The sequence below is a fragment of the Corythoichthys intestinalis genome, chromosome 21 (assembly GCF_030265065.1).
Source record: "Corythoichthys intestinalis isolate RoL2023-P3 chromosome 21, ASM3026506v1, whole genome shotgun sequence".
NCBI lineage: Eukaryota > Metazoa > Chordata > Actinopteri > Syngnathiformes > Syngnathidae > Corythoichthys > Corythoichthys intestinalis.
The window spans coordinates 13,740,841-13,760,328 of NC_080415.1; the positions used below are offsets into that span (position 1 = coordinate 13,740,841).

The following is a 19,488-nucleotide window of genomic DNA, read 5'->3' on the forward strand; positions in this document are numbered from 1 at the left end:
CCACATATCACCTTGTCAATCAACTTTTTGGTCCACACAGATCAGGTTTTCCAGACCCAGGTTTTCGTGAGGCTGTTCCAGTATCTTTCAGCTTCTTTTTAACTTTGTAGACTGCACATCTGGATATTCTCAGATTTGCTGCAATCTCAGTAGGTGTCAGACCGGCACGCAGCAATTCAAGTACAGCTAAAGTTTTCTTCATTTTCAGCAGAAGCACAAGAATTGTAGAGACGAGAGATTACCAGCTGCATTTAGTGACCTTAATGAATCACTTAAGCATGACAACCTATTTAGATATGTTTCAATGGCTTTTAAACAACAGTGTAAACTTTTTTTTGGGTCACCCTGCATACATACATACGGTATACACATATACATATGCGAATATACATACAGGGGTAGGACAAAATGATGGAAACACCCTAAAAAATCAACAAAATTTAATTGAATACGGTCTAAGTCAGTCTTCCATTTTCCGAGGTATTGATTCATACAACTTGAGAATTGTTTCCAAAGGAATTATAAGCTATTATTCAGTTAGAAGACAAGATATATACATACAGTGAGGAGAACAAGTATTTGATACACTGCCAATGGGAAAACCCATTGGCAGTGTATCAAATACTTGTTCACCCCACTGTATACATAAACTGATTACGGCCTTTTTAAAGTAAGATCAGATGTATAGTCATAAAAGAAATAAATATATAAGTATTCCTTCGCTTTTGCACACACTAAAAATAAAAGCATTATTTGATCTGTCATGACAGTCATATATTATCAAACAATACATTCCTCTGATATTTTACATTGAATCATAAATAAAGCAAAAATCACAAATGATACATTAATCTCTGCTATCTTAAATAGTAATTTGATACATAATGCAACAATCATTAAGACTGACATGAATGACAACAACAACAATAGCAACAAAATGTAAGTCTCAGAAAATTCCATCGCTTTGACTTTTGAGCTGGCCATTGAGCAACAGGTTCAAATGAACTACGACCATCTGACTTCCTAAGACTATCATTAGGCCAAAGACATGATAAGCATTCCCTCTGCTGGCATACCCGTAACCTACAGGGAACAATAGGTCCACAATTAACTTGGGCTCAAAGGACCAATGTGTTTACATCCCTGGAATATACTAATAAAAACAAAGCGAGTGAGATCTTGAGCGCTCCCTCAGGGTATTCTAACAAACAATGAGCAGTGAGTGTTCATTGCAACTTCTTGCAAGCCAGTATGGCTAGCTCCTTGGCCTTGCGCCGCTTCAGCTTCTTCTTGATAAGGAGCAGGTCGATGTAGACAATATGGTCCAGTACGGCCGAGGCGCACAAGATGCCGCCGTGCAAAGCGCCCGCGATTCCGCAGCTGAACACATCTTGACCTAAAGGAGAAAAACATTTGTGCACCTTACTTAGTGGTTCTCAGAATGGCGACCGTGGACCCTCTGTGGGTTCAGCTTTAACTGTGGCGACCATGAAGCAATTTTTAAAAATATGATCATGTTGTAGCAACAGTTGGTGACAGTGGATGAGCATTAAATTTAATAATTCAGTTGGATTTTGTTCATATCTTTTCCATTAAAAAGTAATGGATATTCAAATTGAAATACAGTGGTATGAAAAAGTATCCGAACCTTTTTGGAATTTCTCACATTTCTGCATAAAATCACCATCAAATGTGATCTGATCTTTGTTAAAATCACACAGATGCAAAAAAACTGCCTGCTTTAACCAAACCCCACCCAAACATTTATTGGTTATAATATTTTAAATAAGACAGTATGCAAACAATGACAGCTGCAGATCAGTCTGGCACATCGATCAGGACTAATTTGGCCCATTCTTCTCTACAAAACTGCTGTAGTTCAATCACATTCCTGGGATGTCTGGTGTGAATGGCTGTCTTTAGGTCATGCCACAGCATCTCAATGGGGTTCAAGTCTGGACTTTGACTTGGACACTCCAGAACATGTATTTCTGTTCTTCTGAAACCATTCTGAAGTTGATTTACTTCTGTGTTTTGGATCATTTTCTCGTGGCCACATTTATCCTCTTTTTAGCTTCAACTGTCTGACAGACGGCCTCAGTTTTCCTGCAAAACATCTTAATAAACTTTTGAATTCATTTTTCCATTGCAAGTTGTCCAGGCCCAACAGCCCCAACTCATGATGCTCCCCCAACCATGCTTCACATTGGGGATGAGGTGTTGATGTTGGTGAGCTGTTCCATGTTTCCTCCACACATCACGTTGTGTGTTACTCCCAAACAATTCAACTTTGGTTTTATCAGTCCACAAAATATTTTGCCATAACTTCTGTGGCGTGTCCAAGTACCTTTTTGCGAACATTAAACGAGCAACGATGTTTTTTCTTTAGACAGCAGTGGCTTCCTCCGTGGAGTCCTCCCATGAACACTATTCTTGGCCATTGTTTTACATACACAGAGATATTGGACTGTGCCAGTGCTTTCTGTAAGTCTTTAGCAGACACTCCAGGGTTCTTTTTTTTACCTCTCTGAGTATTCTGTGCTGAACTCTTGGCATCATCTTTGGTGGACGGCCACTCCTTGGGAGCAAAGAAACAGTGCCAAACTCTCTTCATATGTAGACAACTTCTCTGAGTGTCAATTGATGAACATCCAGACTTTTAGAGATGGTTTTGAATCCTTTCCCAGCTTTATATAAATCAGCAATCCTTGATCGCAGGTCTTCAGACAGCTCTTTTGACCGAGCCATAATGCACATCAGACAATGCTCCGCGTCAAGACAATTCTTACCAGGTGTGTGTTTTATAGTGGGAAGGGCAGCTCTAAACCACCCATCAGTTATTGGGCACACACCTTACTTAAATTGTTTGGTAAAAAAATGGTTTCAATTGCTGTTTAAGTCTCCTGAGGCAGAGGGTTCATTTACTTATGTTTCCCTCTCCTGTATTGTTTGCATGCTATCCTCAATAAAATATGAAAACCCATAAATTTTTGTGAGGTTTTAGTTAAAGCAGACACTCTTTTTTTCATCTGTGCGATTTTGACAAAAATGAGATCACTATTTTAGGATGATTTTATGCAGAAATGTGAGAAATTTTAAAAGGTTCAGATACTTTTTCATACCATTGTATTCCCTCCCTTGCCATGGTCGTTCTGTTTAATTGGCCTCAGAGTGTCCCAACACCAGAGTGTCCTTACCAGACAGGTAGAGGTTCTTCACAGGAGTGTGGCAGCGGTTCCTGGCCACGGCCTCAGCTTTGAAGCGGTCCAGATTGTGTTCGGCAGAGTACATAGCGCCACGCTGGGCGCCCAGATAGTGCGTATTGGTGAGTGGCGTTGCCACGTCCTGGAATACCAACTGGAGGACAAGCAATCAAAGTTTAAAACAGACATCTGGTGATAGATAACAGACCTTCGCGGACCTGAGAACTCACCTTATCTTTGATTTTTGGGAACAACTGACAGGCCCAGTTGAAGAGATTATTAGCGAATCTCATTTTGTAGTTGTGGTATTCGTCGCCACGTTTGCGGACGGTGGTGTCCTTCCATTCTTCAAACCATTCGTACTTCACCATAGTCAGGATGGTCATGCAAGATTTTCCTGTTGGCACCATTTGTAGACATCACTGAATATTGGTGTTGCATCGATACTATTTTTCGGTTACAGATATTGATTAGTTGATACCGACACCACATTTTTTGAATATATATGCAATTTAAAAAAAAAATAGAAATACTAAATTACTGTGTACTCACTTGAATGTGAAGTAATTGTTATCATTCACATCGCTAGACGTCCAATCCATTTGAAGTGGGAGGGTGGCAGCGAACATTGAACATTCGTTCATTCGCTGCCGCCCTCTCATTTCAAATGAATTGGACGTCTTCTAGTGATAAACTCTTTTACGCATACGCAGCATCGGCACACAATTTCTTAGCACTTTACACTCTCATTCCCACAAAATGAATGTTAAGAATTAACACAATGCTTGTTACCAGGGTGTCTTATTTTGGCCTCCGGGTCTTTGGCTGATGGCATGGTGATGAACATCATGGGGATGTTGTCTGGTGCTTCCTCTTTGCTCAAAGCGAAAAAGTCCTCCATCCTAGAATAAAAGTAGGACACATTTAAAATGGAGATGTCCACACAAAACAGTTCTTGCGTGAGTATGTGCTCCATCTACATGAGCGGATATGAACTGCAGCTAGCTAAAACCAAAGCTGAACAATACTTTTGACTTCTCCTTTCCATCGATTTCTTGTGGAAAACATCTGGGAGAGTTCAAAATCAAGGAAAAAAATCTATACAGAACTCTTCCTATACAACACTACCCTCTAGTGGCTGATACTTGACATATACCAGACAAAAAAATAGGGAAGAGGACTGAGGACTAAAGAACACTCAAATTGACAGACAACAACTGAAAAAGGCCTAGAGGGCTAGAGAAGATGGGTGAGAAATGAAGAAGGCAAAGGAAAACTGAAGACTAACAAGTACTGAAGACGACTCAATGACAAATAGACTGAAAACGAGAGGAAACGCTAAAGATAAATATGAATGACTGAAAGAGATAGCAGAATAATAAGGCTGGGCAAGTTAACTCAGAGTTAATTTTTACACAGTTAATTATCTTAACTGTGCATTAACTCATTCCTATCGAGTGAATATAGATGAATACTTTTTTAATATGTCTCTACATTTAAAATAGTGTTACATACTACTTTTTAATACATGATCAGATTAATCGTATGACCGTGCGATTAATCGCAGTTAATCTCACGTTAGTAAACCCCGAGTTAACTAACAATTTTTTAATAGTTAATTACCATAACTGCACATGAACTCATTCCTAATGAGTAAAATAAATTAATACTTCTTTAACATGTCTGTACATTTAAAATAGAGTGCCACATACTACTTTTGAAGTCATGATCGGATTAAGCGTATGACAGCGCAATTAATCGCAGTTAATCGCGCGTGGTTAATCTTAATTAAAATCAGTGGTGGAGTGTAACGAAGTAAAAGTACCGTAATTTTCGGACTATAAGCCGCTACTTTTTTCCCTTCATTTTGAATCCTGCGGTTTATAGTCCAGTGCGGTTTATTTGTTGATTTATCGGGTTAATAGTTAACACTTTATTTGACAGCGGCATCATAAGATGGTCATAATTATGATATGACACTATCATGGGCATTAATGTGAGTGCATACGACAGATGTCATTAAGTGTCATCAGGCAAATTATGTCACTAACTCCATATATGTCCAGCTTGGAATTTTCACATCCATTCAAAAGTGAGATTATTTGTCGGATGACACAAATTGATATCTGTCATAAGCATTGATTAATGCTCATGGCAGTTTCATGTCATAACTATGATGGTCTTATGACAGGCTTTTGGCACTACTGTCAAATAAAGTGTTACCAACTTCCATAACTAGCAATTAATTAAACAACTGGAACAGTAACTGATGAAATAGTTAGCGCAGAACATTAATTTTGATTGTTATTTACATCTGTATCGCTGCAATGCATGCTAGGAGGCATGTTGACAACAGTGTTGACAGGAGGTGGCAGCAGAGATTGACTGTCTCCTTCAAGGGAGCAGTGATGGCCAAATGAAGCTTTGCAGCCAATTGGTTCAAAGCTTAATGGTGGTTCATTTGGTCTTTTGACAGTCGTATGATGCTGCTGTCAAATAAAGTGTTACCGGCTAATATATTTTGGTGTAAATATCCCATAATACAGCGAGGACAGCTGCGGCTTATAGTACAGTGCGGTTTATCTATGAACAAATGTCGTTTTTGTGTCAAATTTGGTGAGTGGCGGCTTATAGTCAGGTTCGCCTTATAATATGAAAATGATCGTACCTCGTTACTGTACATTCGTTTGCATGCCTCCGGCACAATCGAAAAGCCCCGTGCAACTTTATGGTAATCTAGCACTAGAGGCAGCAACACGAGTACAAGCACGATTAGGCAGTTGAACAAGATATTGACCAATTAAAACCAACAATGAGAGCAGCACGCCTTCAGATGGCTGCTGCACACTCATGTACAGTAGGTGGGGGTATGCACCTGATAGTTGCATGAAATCTGCCATTAAACTTTCCATCAATCAATTTTGCCAGGAGATATTGTTTAGTTTAGTTTTTTGAGCTGGTTAAGCTTCTCTTTACAGTGCAGTCAATTTTATTGCTTGAATTGTTTTCCCATTATGCACAGTTTTAAATAAAATTGATCAGTCAATGAATTTTGTGGTTCTTTCTTTGAATATTGGCTCAGATCTCTGTGTATATACTCACAAACAATCGCTCAACAAAGTATATATACTGTATATATCCCATAATTTTCGGACTATAAGGCGCAACTGACTATAAGCCGCCACCCACCAAACGGGACATGAAAATGGCATTTTTTTAGAGATAAACCGCACCGGACTATAAGTCGCAGCTGTCCTCACTGTATTATGGGATATTTACACCCAAAAGAGCTAAACCGGTAACACTATATGTGACGGGGCATCATACGACTGTCATAAGACCAAATGAACCACCATGAAGCATTGAACCAATTGGCTGCAAAGCTTCATTGCTTACAGAAACGTCATTTGGCCATCACTGCTCCCTTGGGGGAGACGGTAAACCTCTGCTGCCACCTGCTGTCAACACTGTTGTCTTCCAACATGCCTCCTAGCATGCATTGCAGCGCTACAGATGTAAATAACCATCACATTTTATGTTCTGTGCTAATTATTTCTTCAGTTACTGTTCAAGTTGTTTCATTAATTACTAGTTATTGTATTTGGTAACACTTTATTTGACAGTGGTGCCATAAGAATGTCATAAGACCATCATAATTTTGACCATCCTAAATGCTTTATTCACCACTGTTTAAAATACAATATGTATTTTGAATTAAAACACATGTTTGATTATCTTATGCAATAAAAGTGTGCTATATACTACTTTTGAATTCATTATCAGATTACGTGCATGACAATACTATCAATCCTAGTTAATCTCATACGATAAATTACTAAAATCTGCAATCACTGTCAATCTGCCCAGTCTTAGGTAATAACTAGGGCTGTCAAATGATTAAAAATTTAAATCAAGTTAATCACAGCTTAAAAATTAATCGTAATTAATCGCAATTCCAACCATCTCTAAAATATTTTTCTTTAAATTATTGTTGGAATGGACAGATAAGACACCGGACATAAACATTCAACATAGTGTACATAAGTACTGTATTTGTTTATCATAACAATAAATGGACAAGATGGCATTACCGTTATTAACATTTATGTGTATTTTGCATAGCTATTTGATTGGTAATGCCAGTTCTCTTTGCATTGAGTGCTTTTCTTTTTGTGAACATTATTCTTTTGAGGGATAGGAATATTATTTTTGTTGTGCTTTCACTAAATGATACTGTGGTGACTTAACTGTTCGGCCCAAATGCATGATGGGAAGTTGGGCAGCCATGACTGTCAGTGGTGGCTGCAAATGCTATACAGTATGTTCTGCGTTGTGTTCAATTAGGCGTGTCAGAAAAAGAACGTCTTCTCCTCTGCTCAAATGCATGATGAGAAGTTGGGCAACCATGACTGTCAGTGGTGGCTCTAAATGGTATACAGTATGTTCTGCGTTGTGTTCAATATGGTGTGTTAAGAAAAAGATTGTGTCCTGCTCCACCCAAATGCATGATGGGAAGTTGGGCAACCATGACTGTTAGTAGTGGCTGCCAAAGCTTAAGCCAATAAAAGGCGCCGTCCAATGAACGCCTGTGTCCACTCGCATTTATCTGCCTTTTCGCTCTCAATGTGCTAAAACGGCGTCATTGTAAACTGTATGAGGCAACACATGAACGGGTCATTCCGTCCATGCGTTAATTGCGTCAAATATTCTAACGTGATTAATTTTAAAAAATAATTACCGCCCGTTAACGTGATAAATTTGACAGCCCTAGTAATAACAAAAAATATATATAACTGACTGCAGAAAACTGAAGAGGTCCAAAGAACACTGATTCACGTACGATTTGTCCATATCGTTGTTCTTGAACAACCAGAAGTTTGTGGACTCCAAACCAAGTTCCTCCGCTGTCCCGTCAAAACCAGAAAAGACTAAAAAGGATCCTCTGCCATGCTTCATCATGTTCAGTCTTTCTTGGATGTCTGCAAAGTGACAACACTGCTTCATTTTGAACCTCACTTATTTGAAATCCATACTGCAAAGCATGTGTTCTGCATCACCTGTCTTAATCTGGATCTCAGGAGGGAGAAGTTTCTGGAACGTGGTGAAGATGCCACAGTTTGAAACCACAACCGGGGCGTGGATCTCCACCTCTTCTCCACCTTTCCTCACCTTCACACCTACCACATGATACGGTGATGAAGAATTCACTTCAGGAGTCTTTGGTGTCTGCGTGGGATTTTGGTTCTTACCGTGTGCCGTCCCCTTGTCGTCAACCAAGATCTGCGAGACGGGTGCTCGTACCAGACAGTTGCCGCCGTATTTCTGAATCGTACGGATGATGTGGAAGGCAATCTCGCTGGCACCGCCTTTGGGGTAGTAAGCCCCTCGCTTGTAGTGATGGACCAGGAGGGAATTTATCAAAATACTCGAGTCCTTTGGAGGAACACCTAACATGGACAGAGACAGTAATTACTCAAGATTTTTATTCATTTAATGATAAAAATGGTTCTGCTGTGAATTCAGATGAGTTTATCTTGAGTAGACGTCCAATCCACTAGAAGTGTGAGGGTGGCAGCGAATGAGCGAACATCCAATGGATTGGACGTCTAGCGACGTCAATTAATTATTATAATTAAATATAATAATCAATTATATTTATTATTCAAAATGTCGTTTTTAGCTTAGAATCATTAATTGATGTCTCATATTTTGTTTAAAAAAAAAAAAGACTTTAAAAAATTATTCACTCACATATATTAAACTTTTAAACAAATTATGTCACAATGAAAAAAATGTTGTCTCTAAAAAAAAGTCACAGAGTTCTACCTCATAACTATCGCTTAATTGTATTTTTTTTCTTCCTGTCGCATTTTCTCCGATATGTTAGATGATAAATAATCGATCCAAACAAAGAAAAATTGAAAAAAACACGTTTAAAAGGGTAAATATATGAAAAAGAAAATCTCAACCACTCCTTGATGTCTGCGATTTCTGCATCGCGACCCTTGTTATATTACCATGTTTCACCAATAAAATCCCCCAAAAATCCAGCTGTGGCCACTCACTGCTGTGATACATGCTACATGGAGTTTTTGAATCGAAACAAAGTAAGGACGCGATAATATCTCGTTAAAGTCAAGGCGTCTGTAATTCTGCTCTCGCGTGCTCTCACCACAGATAGGGTTTTGCCGTTTAAAAAACATTAAAAAAGAAACAAACACACACAAAAAAAAAAAAAACCTCCTGTTCAAAATTTTTCTTCCCCCAGAAAATTGAGATTTTAAGCTTTTCAATGATGGATCACACATGCATATCGGACAATTTTAAAAGTTGTCTAAATTGGAAGTCTCAGAGAGGAACTTCAAGTCACCTGAGTGTTTTCCGCCATATACTTTATACAGTGGTACCTCTACCATAGACTTCATAACCTATCACCTAAAATTTTACTTCATACAAGCAGGCAGGAGTGTCTTGAGCGATTTGGTCGAGTTTTCAAGGTAATTTTATATAAAATAGCCCCATGCATTCACTTTGAAACACTGTGAAAAAATGCATGGAAAAAATTAGCATAACATTAGCTTGAAATATTTATGTAAAATGAATGACAAGTGCCTGTTTTTTTGCTTTTAACCAAGTATCTAGACTGTTCTATGATCATATCTACAGAAATTCAGGGATGTGCGCATTTATTTACAAGAATTTTCAACTTAAAAAGCTCTTTGTTTGTGATGGCTGCCTTGTTGGATTTACACAATAGCATAAGTTAGCTGGAAATATTTACGTAAAATGAATGATAACTGCCCGTTTTTTTGCTTTTAACCAAGAATCTAGACTGTTGGTATTATAAATATTTGAATTTTAAGTTTTTGAAAATAGGCCCCCTAAGGATCGGCCTGGTGCCCCGTGTCCGTAAACTGGTAGTGAAGTCTATGGTAGAGGTACCACTGTATATATTTTTCATATGGTATCGGTACGGTTATCGGAATTGGTATCATGAGCCAAAAAATGGTATTGTGCAACTATAAAAAGAAGATAAAAGTTTTGTTTTGTAAATTAACATATCAAAATACACCATAATAAAAAAAAACTAAAATTGTATTGTAAAACTAAATAGACATGTTTCGATATTAGCAGCTCTTTTTAATATAAAAAAATAGTTTTTCCTGACAAGTCTTTGCATGAGAAGAAAAACTTATTACCGTACTTTTTTTTTTTTGATATTTTGAAATACTTTTCTTAACGAGTAAAATTAATAAATATTTTATTAAAGTTGTATTACATTGGTGAGATGTTATGAAATATAATAATAATTATATGTAATATATTATATTTTTTTGACTAAAATATAATTAAATATTAATGTGTCATGAATGTACAAAGTTTAAATAATACAAGAGTTGTAATCTTAACAAAATAACCGATTAAGTACATTTTTCAAATGCCTCATAATGCTTTTGTTTTTTAAAGAATTTTTAATTTAATGTCACTTTTACAGATTTTTTGATCACTATTATTAATTCTAGAAGGAAGCGTTTAAGAACACACCATAGAAAAGGTACGAAAAAATGACGTGGAGATCCTTGTTGGTGGTCAATGTGTTCACCAGGTCAGTGGCACATGTCCCAGAGAGTCGGAAAACTGGCGAGACAAGATCTGCGATTCCTGACTTCAAAAGGAACAAAGAAATCCACTGCGGGATGAGCTTCAAGGTTGCCAGGTAGTGTGTCTTCTTGGCTGAGATCTGTTGGACCAAAAAAGAACATTTGAATCTTGAGGACGTACCATTTGGTTGGAGATAACTGATCCAGGGGTACCTTCATTATCTTGAAAAATGTCTCGATTGCCTCCGCGTCATCAGGAAACTGCTTTATTAGGTGAGCCTTCATCTCAGTTTTTCCTGAGACGATGCTATACTCCCGTCGGTCATCTCCCAGGCCGATCTGAATGGTGTCAAAGTGCCGGTTGAGCTCCTGGAACTCCAGCTGACCTTCAGAAATCTGGTCGAAGATGATCCGCAACAGACTATTCTCGTGCAACTGACCAATGTAATGAAGACCTGCAAAGAAGGGAGATTTCCTTCAACATTTGAAGATTTTGATATCAACGGTCGGTCAAAAGTATTGCTTTTCACTTAATTACTTACTCAAGTTAGCACTGAATTGTCTCTGTCATTGCACTGCTAATGCCACAACTTTATCCCATGCATCTCATTAAGTCGGGGTGTCCAAACTATTCCACATAGGGCCGCAGTGGGTGCTGGATTTCATTTCAACAAAAAAAGACGACTCCTTTTTATCAATCTGGTGTCTTACAAGTGTCATCAGTTGATTGCATTCAGGGGTTGCTTGTTTTAGAAGAAACTTCATTGGTTAAACTGTCTGCTCGATTGATAGGAACAAAAACCAGGACCCACAGCGGCCCTTTAGGACCGGTTTGGACACCCCTGCACTAAGTAATACTAGTATGTTCTCAGATATTTGTCTAGATCTGGGTACTGCATAATCTAGGTACTGAATATGCAATATTTGCGCGGTTACATTATAGCATTTTTACACTGTTACATCAATATCTATCTACAAACTGTCATTTACACTATCATATCAGGTCAGCCACCAGCAGCCTCCTTGTATGACTACTGTAAATTTTAATATAGCGTATTTTCTGCTCTATAAGGCGCACCCTCAATGAATGGCTTATTTTATAACTGTTTTCATATATCTCATTATGGCGTAGTAGTAGTAGTGGTGGTTGCATTATGCATCCACTAGATGGAGCTACGCTAAAGGGAATATCATGCCATGCTTAACCAATATTGAAACGTATATTAGGCGCCTCGGACTATTGAGCGCACTGTCAGCTTTTGAATGAATTAAATGGAACCTTGGACTTCTAATAATCCACAATTTTTATTTTTTACTAAAATATGTTTTTAGAAACATATAAAATATTGCCATTGCTTTAAAAATCTATGATATTTAGTACATGTTTTGAGCTATGGAGCGCGCCATGTTTTACAGTGTATCACAAAAGTGAGTACACCCGTCACATTTCTGCAGATATTTAAGTATATCTTTTCATGGGACAACACTGACAAAATGACACTTTGACACAATGAAAAGTAGTCTGTGCGCAGTTTATATAATAGAGTTAATTTATTTTCCCCTCAAAATAAAGCCATTAATATCTAAACCTCTAGCATCGAAAGTGAGCACACCCCTTAGTAAATATGTACATCCCTAAATGTCCAAATTGAGTACTACTTGTCATTTTCCCTCCAAAATGTCATGTGACTCGCCTCTTCAGAAAACTGTACACAAGGAAGCCCGTGCGTCTTATAAGACCATAGGACATGGTTCCAATAATCCATGTGCTTTGTGGACATGTCTTCAGCAAACTGTTAGCGGGCTTTCTTGTGTACCGTCTTCATAAGAGGCTTCCTCCTGGGGTGACAGCCATGCACACCAATTTGATGTAGAGTGCGGCGTCTGGTCTGAGCACTAACAGCCTGACCCCCCACGCCCTCAATCTCTGCAGCAATGCTGACAGGACTCCTGTTATGGGTCACATGACATTTTGGAGGGAAAATGAAAAGCAATACTCAAGTTGGACATTTAGGGATGTTCGTATTTACTAAGGGGTGTACTCACCTTTGTTGCCAGGGGTTTAGATATTGTTGAGAGAAATGGTGGAGGAAATGTTTTGTATTCATAAATGTGTCCTCAGTTGATGTGGAAATAATGCTCCTATTGCTTGTTATTATTGACATATTAACTTTTCGCCACAAGATGGCAGGATGTGATTTAATTGTCTAAATTGTTACTTGTATTACTTCTTCTTGTTTGACTTTGATGACTTTGATTTGTGGGATTGCCTGTGAAGACAGCAATGAGAGAGGATGTATCCGCATGTCAGTGGAAATTAAACATGCCAAGTTTTGGCTAAAAGACAATTTATTCTCCGTCAATTCTTCCTACGAATGCAACGTTGAGCTGCAACCACCTCAACAGATATTAATGGCTATATTTTGAGTTATTTTGAGAGGGAAATAAATTAACTCTATTATATAAGCTGTACAAAGACTACTTTTCATTGTGTCAACGTGTCATTTTGTCAGTGTTGTCCCATGAAAAGATATATCTAAATATCTGCAGAAATGCGAGGGGTGTACTCACTATTGTGATACACTGTATGTGCGCAATGAACGCTCCGGGTTATGACGTAGTTTGTCTCTGTCAACCACTACGGGCTACAAATGCGCACATCGGTTAAAAGCGACGAGTACTTACTATTTGTGTTTTTATTGAGTCTTTTATTACCTTTTCATTGCCTCAAAATACTTTTTGCATATGTTTCCCTCTCATACTTTTAAGCATTGTGTTTTCTTATGGTAGCTTTAAAGCAGTTTGTCGATCTGTTGACCATTTATTAGTCACGTAGCATATTTAAACAACCTTTATTTGATATAACTATGTTTAAGTATTTTCTTAAGGCATCTTTAGTATGTTCTGTCCGTATGCGTCCAAACAAAACAAGCTGAAAGTGCAAGGTAGTACCTTGGGTGTCAAATTCGCCTCTTGTAAGATGTTTCGCCGGTGTAGCACATTTTGGCAGACCATCGTTTTTTTTCCCGACTCTCGTCTCATCCAGTCTTTCCTGTTCATTTGTTCATCACTTTTGCTGCTCGTTTTGTGAAATACCGACAGGTCTGTCATGCTCATTAATGTTCCTCTTTGGTTCAAATTGAAAGGGTTGAACAGATGACATGTTTATGTCGCTAGAGCAGTACTTCTCAAATAGTGTGGTGGGCCCCCCTGGTGGGGCGCAAGTGACCTCGAGGAACATATTTTTTCGCCGTAAAAGAATAATGTGCAATTGCACACCCACTCAGTGGGTGGTAGTGGCACTCTCATTTTCAAAGTGTGCGCAGTATTTTGAAGCAAACGAGCACGGAGATACGAAGATCTAAGATGAGAAAATATGACGATGCGTATGTAGCATTTGGGTTCATTTTTAATACAGTGGGGGATGAGGAAAAACCTGTATGTTAACTGTGTCTAAAAATGTTGGCAGCGAGCAGCATGAAGCCAAATCAATTAAGATGTCACTTAGACATTAGACCCCAATCACATTGATAAGACGCTGAATTTTACTAAACGGAAAAGTGCCGAATATTGCCGGCAATCGTCCCACTTTGTGAATGTTACATCAGTGAATCAGCGAGCACTGTTAGCATCATATAAGGTGGCATACCAAGTTACTCAGTGCAAAATGACCCCACACTATTGCAAAGGAGCTGATACTGCCTCCAGCAAAAATATAAAACTGGTCCTCTGTCCAATGACCAGTGTTGTTAATCTTACTGAAAAAAAGTAATTAATTATAGTTACAAATTACTTCTCCCAAAAAGTAATTGCGTTAGTAACTCAATTACCTGAATGTAAGAGTAATTAGTTACTTGGCAAAGTAATTGGTGATAATTACTTTTTTTTTTCCCTCAAAAAAAAAAAAAACATTGGCCACACTATGTGAAGTTTTTTGTGAAGGTTTTTGGTACAATTGGCCCGAGCCCAATTCTTTACCCTAATTTACCCTTTACCCTGAATCAACTGTTAAAAGTTGTTAAAATTGCTCCCATTATTGCATTAGTTCCCTTCTCTGTACTTTCGACATATGAAAGTTTTAAAACGGTTTCATCATTTAAAGATAGATTCAAGTCAAGATTTTGCCGATTTAGAAGTATTTTAGATAAAAAGTTACTTAGGTTCGCTAGGAAGGTTCTCTACAACAGAGCCGTCCTAAAAAGTCTACTGTTTTAAGATGGCGGCTGTCTACTAACGCATTTAGTGCCATGTCTGTCATTTTGCATCTAGTTATATCTATATACAGTACATGTGATATCTACCATGTCTACCATATCTACCATAACATGCGGGCGTAGTTTGTAGGCTATCGGCTACAACATGTATTATTGGAGCTACCTAGCATCGCGTTTGCTCGGCGTCACAACTTTCTTGCCTTCTCCCCACTCCTGCTCTGCTCTGTCGTCTCGGTGAGTCAGTCTCCCTCAGACTTTTCGACCAATTTAGTAACGCATGCCTTTCCGTCCTCAGTAACGGTAACGGCGTTGCCAAGATGAGAAAAGTAATTAATTAGATTACCCACTACTGAAAAAAATAACGCCGTTAGTAACGCCGTTATATTGTAACGCCGTTATTAACAACACTGCCAATGACACGGTCGATTTTCTTCTTTAAAAAAAAAAAAAAAAAAAAAATCAGTCAAATGTTTTAGCATATTGTACTCTGAGTTAATGTAACTAATTAATTTGAATTTATTATTATTGATTTTATTAAATTTTATTTTTCAGTATCAAATGGTTAAAAAATGTACCTTGAGTGTATGTCTATATGTCTACTACATTTTTTTTTTTTTTTTTATTCAAGCAAATTGATGTGATTTCTGTTTTCTGTTAAAACACAAACAATATTAATTAAGTTATACTTTATTGGATGTTGATCGATATTACTTTTTTTCTGTAATGTTAACAAAAACACAATGTTATGCAGAGCTGTGCGTATGATAAATTTCTAGGCAAATGATACTACTTACAGTGGCGGCATAGAGCTGGGGGGGCGTGAAATGTTTACGTCTTCCTGAGGGTTGCGTAATACAAAATAATTGAGAAGCACTGTGCTAAAGTCATACTCTGGAAGCCCTGCAGCGTAACCATGTGACGTCACCGCCCTGCGAGGTCAACAACAATGGCAACCTACTAAAAACGAAAACATCAAGAGGGATTTCAATATCAAATTATTTTAACTCATAATAATGTTTATCTTTTAAGAACTGCAAGTCTTTCCATCCGTGGATCCCTTTGAAAGCTTTTAGCTGCGCCTTATAGTGCAAAAAATACAGTACGTTATTCACTTTATTCCTAATTTGTGTACACTGCAACCTGCGTTATTATAATATTTTTTGCTTTTATACTTTTCCTTTATGTGGTGCACATGATGATGAAAATCTTGGGGTGGTACACCAAAACTGAAAGCCATAATTTCAGGGGTTTTATTATGTTATTACAGTAAACTGATGTTACTGCAACCAAACAATATACTGGCAAGTGGATGGTCTACAAATTTATAGGGGGCCGTGGCCACCCCTGGAAACCCCTAGTAGCGCCACTGATTCTCTTCTTATATGTTCGTGTTAGCATTTTATCATACCGACATCGAACTCAAAGCCCTTCTCAATGTATGTGTGACAGCAGCCTCCAGCCTGGTCGTGCTGCTCCAGAACCAGGACCTTCTTGCCCGCCTTGGCAAGTGTGGCACCGGCTGCCAGCCCGCCAATGCCACTGCCGATCACAATGACATCCAAGTCCCGGGGCACCTTATCCAGACTGAAACCTGCCGAGATTGGTTACATAACCCACTTAGCAATGACATAAACACAATTGTAAAGAGTCCCGACATCATAAAGCCTTATCATATTGCACAATTGGCGCTCCGTTTCACTTTCAAGGTTCAGATGGATTTCCTGAAGCTATTCAAACAACAGTTGAAGGCAGACAATGTAATCAGGTCATAGACCTATTTAGATAAAATATGTACGCCGTTGTACCGCTGCTCATTTAATGCAGTTTGTGGACACGAAGAAAGATTGTTAACAAACATGTGAAGTGTATGAATCTAAGATAACGCTGGCTAACATTGTTTTCAGACAATTTAATGATACAGTTATTAATGATCAACTCACCCCTTATTCCATTCAACAATATTCAGAGTAATATAAAAAGCAACTGAATATTTTTTACATGACTTACAGCCCTATTACATAGTTTGGTTCACATGAGCAGTAATAAAAATATGAATGTTATCATTTTTAGTTGTTTTCCATTGTATGTATCACTAGCTGTATGGCCCAGTATTGCTCGAATAAAGTGATTTTTTGTTTTGTTTTGAGTTTCGAATGAATTTTATGCACTAAAAGGAGGCCTAAAGAGATCAAACCCATCTAAGAACACTCCCAGAAACAAAGTAAAACTGTTTTTCATTTCATTTCAACCAAATACGCCCAGCTGTTTCGTAGTCCATAGGGAACGAACAAACACAGACACACCCATACAAAACGAACATTTCCATTTACTGTATATATTAGAGGTTCTCTTAACATTGTTTTTTCTCACATAGGTCAAGCAAACAATTATACTTTTGAGCATTTGTACAAGATTTTGAAAAATGATGTGAGAGCTAAGCTTATTTTTGTTTAAAATTCGGCATATAAACTTGATTAAAAACTGTAAAAATGAATCAAATTTCAAATGTATTAATTTCAGAGGTGAGTAGAGTAGCCATAAATTTCTCTCAAATGAGAGTAATGTTACTTCAAAATAATATAACTCAAGTGAGAGTAAAAGTAATCATCAAAAATATGTACTCAAGTAGAAGTGAAAAAGTATCCGGTGAAAAGAATACTCAAGTAATGAGTAACACTTTGAGTAACTGCTTATTTTTGTTTGATTTTTTTTTTTTTTGAAACAACGGTATTTTTTTCTCACAGCAAAAACATCTATATGAACTGTTGTTATAATGATGCTGTACAATAACCCATTACAGAACCACATTAAGCCAAAGAATTTTTTAAAAAATCTTTAAATTAAAAAGAAAAAAACAGTAATGAAGCATTATTCGTCCCAAGAGAGTGAGTGCCCTGCCCTCTAGTGGAAAAAAATAGTTCCTGGTTTGAATAGTGAATACTGTAGTTCCTTCATAGTTACTATTATGAAATTAAAAGGATCATATCTCCGGTTTTCCGTGGTCAGTCGTTGCCAAATAAAAACTGGGAGAGTTTTCAATCCGCGCTTTAGATTCATGTTGAGGGCAGCGCTCTATGTCAAATACTTCATTTGTTACGGTGCTCTAAAGACGCGTGATTGAACAGACTTACGTGATCATAGAACGGCAAGCTTGCGTCTGATTGGTGTAATGGAGTCATGTGATTATTGTTGCGACGTCTCATTGGTGAAATTAGCTGCGCTATTCTTGGCAATAGCATCGCAAGCAAAAAAAAAAAAAAAAAATCTAATGTCAAATAAAGAGGAAAAATGTAACGACTCTTATGTTGCCAAAAGTAGCAGAGTAAGAGTAGTGTTTTTTCTTCACAAATCTACTCAAGTAAAAAGTATGCTTTAGTAAAACTACTCTGAGAAGTACATTTTTCACAAAATGTTACTCAAGTAAATATAAAGGAGTACATGTAACGCTTTACTACCCACCTCTGATTAATTTCAGTCATTTTTAACTGTACATCAAGAGAGTTGCACCTAATATTATTCTGTCACAATAAGTATACACAAAAATACAAATAAAAAAATAATGCATCTACAAGCAAAATATCAAATAGTTTGGTAGTTCAACGGAATATTATCATCTCCGTAAATGCGTACTTTTAGCGCAAGGTAGACCAAATAAAGGATAAGTGTCGAGTCGTTTTTTTTTTTTTAATGAATACGTAAGTCAAGCAGTTTACCTTGCTTGATGACTTTGTCCCGCTTCTTCTGGTCAAACTCTCGTGGTCCAGGAGGCCTGACAGATTCCAAGGAGAAGGGACTGCGCTTGCCAAAGAGGTACCAGTAGGTACCCCCCACCCACACTACTAACCATACAACAACTACGAGGAGCCACATGGCGGATGTGACAGTTTAGTGTGAATGAATCTCTCTGGATGCTCCTTTTAATAGGCACAAGCAAAGGTCTTGGCACAGGGGTTGGGCATTGATTATGTAGAACACCATTCATGTCATAACTAGCTGTAAAGATAATACACTTAGGTTGCTATGACATTTACACCTTAACAGCAGAAAGTCCTCTGATTTGTGATTTCAAGCAAAGTAGCCGCCACCATATTAGGTATTCTCAATTATGCTTATCTGATAAGGCAATTTAGATAATGACTGGATTAGATTAGATGTAGACTTTATGCATACTGTATAAGCGTGGCGTGTTCACAATAGTTGGTCTTTAATAAGCAAGTGCAACTCAGTACATCTGTTTACAACACCAAAAGGAGTGTTACCAAATGGGAAAACTGTAAATTGACCCAAATACATATTTTGAAACATGTAAAGTACTTGACGTAATCTGTACTCATTCATCAGTGATGTGGCAATATGTTGTAAAGGTGCTGATATGTGCTATACAAGGTCAAAGGACTAAAAATAATGTGTTCATAGAATCCACCACAAAGATGAGGCTCATTTTAAAATGGTACAACACAAGCATAATTT

The 19,488-nt window shown here is 37.7% G+C and overlaps 1 protein-coding gene across 1 annotated transcript; it reads right to left on the minus strand.

The window, feature by feature from the left end:
* Nucleotides 1-469: 469 nt before the first annotated feature.
* On the minus strand, nucleotides 470-19,191 carry si:ch1073-13h15.3 (inactive all-trans-retinol 13,14-reductase). The gene is made up of 11 exons (XM_057826411.1): nucleotides 18,732-19,191; nucleotides 16,427-16,609; nucleotides 11,018-11,259; nucleotides 10,749-10,944; nucleotides 8,453-8,650; nucleotides 8,261-8,380; nucleotides 8,044-8,182; nucleotides 3,996-4,105; nucleotides 3,434-3,600; nucleotides 3,198-3,357; nucleotides 470-1,396 (listed from the first exon to the last, which is right to left on the minus strand). The coding sequence occupies exons 1-11, from the start codon at nucleotides 18,886-18,888 to the stop codon at nucleotides 1,227-1,229; spliced, it is 1,842 nt and encodes a 613-aa protein (XP_057682394.1). The 5' UTR covers nucleotides 18,889-19,191; the 3' UTR covers nucleotides 470-1,226.
* Between the last annotated feature and the right edge of the window lie 297 nt (nucleotides 19,192-19,488).